At 32.4% G+C, this 4,647-nt stretch overlaps 1 protein-coding gene across 1 annotated transcript; it reads right to left on the bottom strand.

Annotated features, from left to right (window-relative positions):
* Window positions 1-2,187: 2,187 nt before the first annotated feature.
* On the bottom strand, window positions 2,188-3,603 carry LOC131063580 (uncharacterized). The gene has a single exon (XM_057997439.2). It carries the CDS (start codon window positions 3,389-3,391, stop codon window positions 2,429-2,431), a length of 963 nt encoding a protein of 320 aa, XP_057853422.2. The 5' UTR covers window positions 3,392-3,603; the 3' UTR covers window positions 2,188-2,428.
* Between the last annotated feature and the right edge of the window lie 1,044 nt (window positions 3,604-4,647).

The raw sequence follows: 4,647 nt of genomic DNA, 5'->3' as shown, positions 1-4,647 counted from the left end.
ATGCTTGTATTATATCTATCAACATCAAAGATTTGTTGATCCGTCATCATATCTTCTCTTTTGCACATCTTTAGTACAACTAGGAGTATAACTTTGCTTATGTGATCCTCAGAATATATCAAAGACAATTCTATGTAGATTTCAGTTTTTTGTACTCATATCATTTATATAAATGATATAAATGATAAATTGGGATTAATTTTCCTATGCAATTGATCTTTCAAACATTAAATTTTATACATTATTTTGATTGTTGTTTCTTCATTGTCCTCAGTTTTTTTTTTTAAAGAGTGTAATCTTCAAAACTCACTCCTATCCTAAAGACTTCATAGAACACTACAAAAAATCATTCTTAGTATAATTTGAATCTCATAGGATATTTCCATCATTTAAATGTTTCATCTTTGAATTACATCAAGTTGGTGCAACCTTCTACAAAATTTAATGATAACTACTAATGGCTTTCTCTCCTTATAGACTTCATTTGATGTTTAATAATACAAATCACCCTTTTGGCACATACAATTTAATGTGAATCATATGATATATGATTAAAGAACTAAAGACAAACTCTCTTGGTTAAATCTTTTTGAAGAAAAAGAGAATACATTTTAGCTCAAACTCATATGTTATCGAGGACAATTTTATTTGCAAATATTCATGCATTGTGGATAACTTTATCCAATCTAGTGTTGGTGATAATTTTGGTAGCACTTCAAATATTTTGTTCTAGGTTTAAATTTAATTCAAACATATATCTCATGCATTTGCTTTGGGTAATTTGAGTTACTCTTTTGGATAATTTTAGTCAAGACTAATACAAAAAATTCTATAAAAAAAAAACTTAGTTGTAGTTTGTAAATTCTTTTTAGGTTAGTTTTGCTTAGAAAATTTTAATAATTTTTTAAGTTGCAAAATTTCAACTTAAGAACTCAAGATATTGTTTTCTTGCGAATAAAATCTAATATTTTCAATCAAGAGAAAAATTTTAGCTTGGACACACACATATTTTACCAAAGGAATAGTTTTAGCTTAGATTTGTGGATATTTTGGTCCTATTATATTTTTTGAGAAAATTTGTAAACCTTACTTGAAAACAAATTGGCATTTGTCTTTTAAATATCCTTTTCCTTATATGCATTATTCCATAAACTATCCTACATTGAAAACATTTCAAACCTAAAAAATTTCAACAAACATCTTCAAGAACATCTTTTTTGGAGCTATTGGTGTATTTGTTCCCTCCTATCTACTATTTTGTTTAGACTATTCAAAGTAAAATAGAAAAGATAGTTGTCAGAGCTAAAGTCTCTTCTTTCTCTCTTCTATCTACTATTTTGTTTAGGTTGTATTAAAATCGTTATTTGCATTCACTATAAATAATGAGTATTAAAATAGTTATTTGCATTTACTATAAATAATGAGATTATACACTAATACTTGATCACATGATTCAAACCAGCTCAATTTGTGAATTATCATTTTTCAAATTTATTTTATTTTTCTAGATTAACATAGAATGAATAGAAAATCCACCACAAGTTTTCTATTTAAAGGATTTTACAAATTATTATCCCCCACTATTAAATATGATGTTGTTTGTCATGTATAACTTTTATGCTTTATTTTTATGATTTTTTAATAGGTAATTTGATTGAACTATTGTTTGATACAATGTTATGTATAGAAATATCACAATCATTTTTTAAATGAAATAACATGGATTTTGGAAACCAATTTGTTTGCAAAATCTAATTTAAATTGAAGAAATGTTAATAACAAGAGTTGATTTAATTCCTTAGGTTACTTATGTAAAAAGAGAGCAATTGAAAAATAGTAGTCGTTTCCAAAAATTTAAGAAAATATTTCTTAATTTGTAAAATACTTGTTTGCTTGTATAGATCAATTAGACATCATACCTCATATAAGATAAATTATGAAATGTAAGTTAATGTTTTATTATTTTTAATTATTAACAAATACTCATTAACTTTTTAACATAAAAACTAAAAATTCTATCAACGCAATCCTTGCACCTTTTTCTGTGCAAGTGCTAGTTTAATCTCTAGATAATAGTAATTGTGATGGTGAACCAAACTCAAAATATAATTTATTTTTTATAAATTCACTTTTATTTTTAAACTTTAAGAAAAATAAATAAAAAATAAACCCCATAACTATAATATCTAGATAATAACTACTTTACTCACTTTATTACTCACTTTTCTAAAGATCAACACTTGGAAGTCCAACCAACACAACATACATGAAAATGAGTCACCTAAATGTCAACCCCCAACCTATGTCCAACTAACACGACATAGACAACATACATGAATAAAGTGTAAATACAAGACTTTAACCACTCTTCACCTAAAATGTCAATTCCCCAACCTACCCCCTCCACCAAAAAAACTACCTCTTTCACCTAAAGGCTGACCGGTTTAAAAACAGCCTCGGTAATAAGATGCGTCCTTTTCCTCAACCCCAAACCCAAAACATGACTAACGAAGGCCTTACCGTCCTTAACTGTAACCGCAGTAGCACCACGGTGCATGGGCCCCACGTACCTGTGGGTCAATTTAGCAGACCGCCAATCATCTCTACTTTCAACAATCCTAGCGGAGGGCATACCCGCTACGACCAGCCGCTCGGGCGTAAGCAGCTCCAAGCCGTCACCCATCACCAAAAAGCTGCTCATATTCACCGCGGTCACATGCTGACCGTCAAGGCTAACCTTAAACAGCACGCCGGCCCAAGTATGAACCGCAAGCAGATAACCGCCAGGGTGATAAACAATCCCGTTCAACCCCACCAAATTAAACGGCAACTTCGCCGGAACGGAACTAAACGCCGGGCTAGAAATCACGGCCACCATAGAACCCTCCGGACTCACCTTCCAGATGACGTTGCCACACGCATCCGTGACGTAAGCGTTTCCTTCCGCGTCAACTGCCACGTCATCCGCCAGGGACTTCGCTCCCCCGGTGCTGCTGAGCTGGACAAGAAAGATCCTCTGCCACGTGGCCATGTCGTAAGCAGCCAGGGCGCTGTAATTGTTCCCAAACAGGTCCGCGACAGCAACGAGGGTTCGACCACGGGGGAGGTCGATTTCTAACCCTAGCGTCGCGTTGCCGGCGTAATCACCGTCCTTTACGACTGTAAATTCTTCTTTAGAAATCTCGCCGATCTGTCCTAAACCACCTTCCATGAACGAAACGACAAATCTCCGGTTTTTTGCGTCCCAAGCGGCGGATTCTCTGAACCAGCCGTAGCTCTGGTATTCCATGTGCTCACCGGCGTGCTTGCTCTTCTCCAGATTGAGAAGAGCCATTGAAATTACAGAGAGGAAGAGCACCGGAAGGAAAAGCAGTCTTTTTATCTCCATCATAACCTTTTGATTAGAAATATAAGCATCAGATTGGTCCGTCACTGAAGAAAAAATCGTTCTTGTCTCTTCAATGGGGTCGTACGATTCCAAAATTGGCCCGCCACTGTATATATATATAGATTCGAGCGGCTGGTCACCATCCTTCAGGGCTTTTAATTGTGCCAAGTTGTTCTCCAACCCTGAAAACCCTGTAGATGATAGAATCGCTGTAATTATTACGAACCCAGGATGATTTACCCTTTTTTATTTGGCAATCATTTGAATATCAACATAAATAGGAAATCTTATTAAGAATATCAATATCATAATTTGACTTGTATTGGAATAATCTCTTATTTATCAAATTGGGAATCTTCCCAAGCTCTTTCTATTAAAAGGATTCATTAATATGTAGAGATTTAATCTTTATGAGGTCAAAAAGAGGGAACAACTTTATTTAAAGGTTTAGTTTAATTGGGTGAGTACAGCTCGTGAGAATTATAGTAGGTTTAATTTTGTTATCAATCAAGATTGAAATGTGTAATAAATAAAGTATAAAATTGGGATTGTATTGAATTATTTTGGTATAGTGAAAATTTCTAGTTATTAGCTCTCTTAATTTTGTCACTTACCCAAATTTAAAGTTTTATAAATAAGAGATAAAGTTGGGATTGCATCCTAAGTTATTTTGGTGGAATTGATATTTCTTAATCTTTAGATATCTTAATTTATCACCTACCAAGATTTAATTTTTTTTATAGGTACAATAAATAAGGGATAAAGTTGGGATTACTTCTTAAATTATTTTGCTCGAATGGATACTCCTCAATCTTTAGTTCCTAATTGAAGATGTATTGGCTTAGACTTGTGCTCTCGATGCTAATTGGTTGCAAAAATATGATCTAAAGATGGTTAGACCCCTCACCCACTACAACACCAAAAGATGTCTTAAAGAAGAGCAAACTCATTGAAGAGTAATTTCTCAATAGTGAGGAAGAGCTATTTGTCTCATATTTTTTTTCCATAATAGGAAGAAGAGTGATGAGGAACTCCATGAAAGAAAATGGTGTGTCTTTGTAATGGTGAAATTAGAATACATATATCATGTTTTAAACTTTGTTATATATATATATATATATATATATATATATATATATATATATATATATATATATATATATATATATATATATATATATATATATATATATATATGTAGGCACATCAATAATGTTGCCTTCACCTTCATCTTTTTATCCTAATCAATTAGGAAAATA

Source organism: Cryptomeria japonica, chromosome 4 (genome assembly GCF_030272615.1).
Source record: "Cryptomeria japonica chromosome 4, Sugi_1.0, whole genome shotgun sequence".
NCBI classification, from domain to species: domain Eukaryota; kingdom Viridiplantae; phylum Streptophyta; class Pinopsida; order Cupressales; family Cupressaceae; genus Cryptomeria; species Cryptomeria japonica.
This window is presented reverse-complemented; position numbering and strand designations above follow the sequence as displayed.

Coding starts and splice junctions, on each gene's coding strand:
- LOC131063580 (XM_057997439.2), bottom strand. CDS start 3,391: ATGATGGAGATAAAAAGACTGCTTTTCCTTCCGGTGCTCTTCCTCTCT.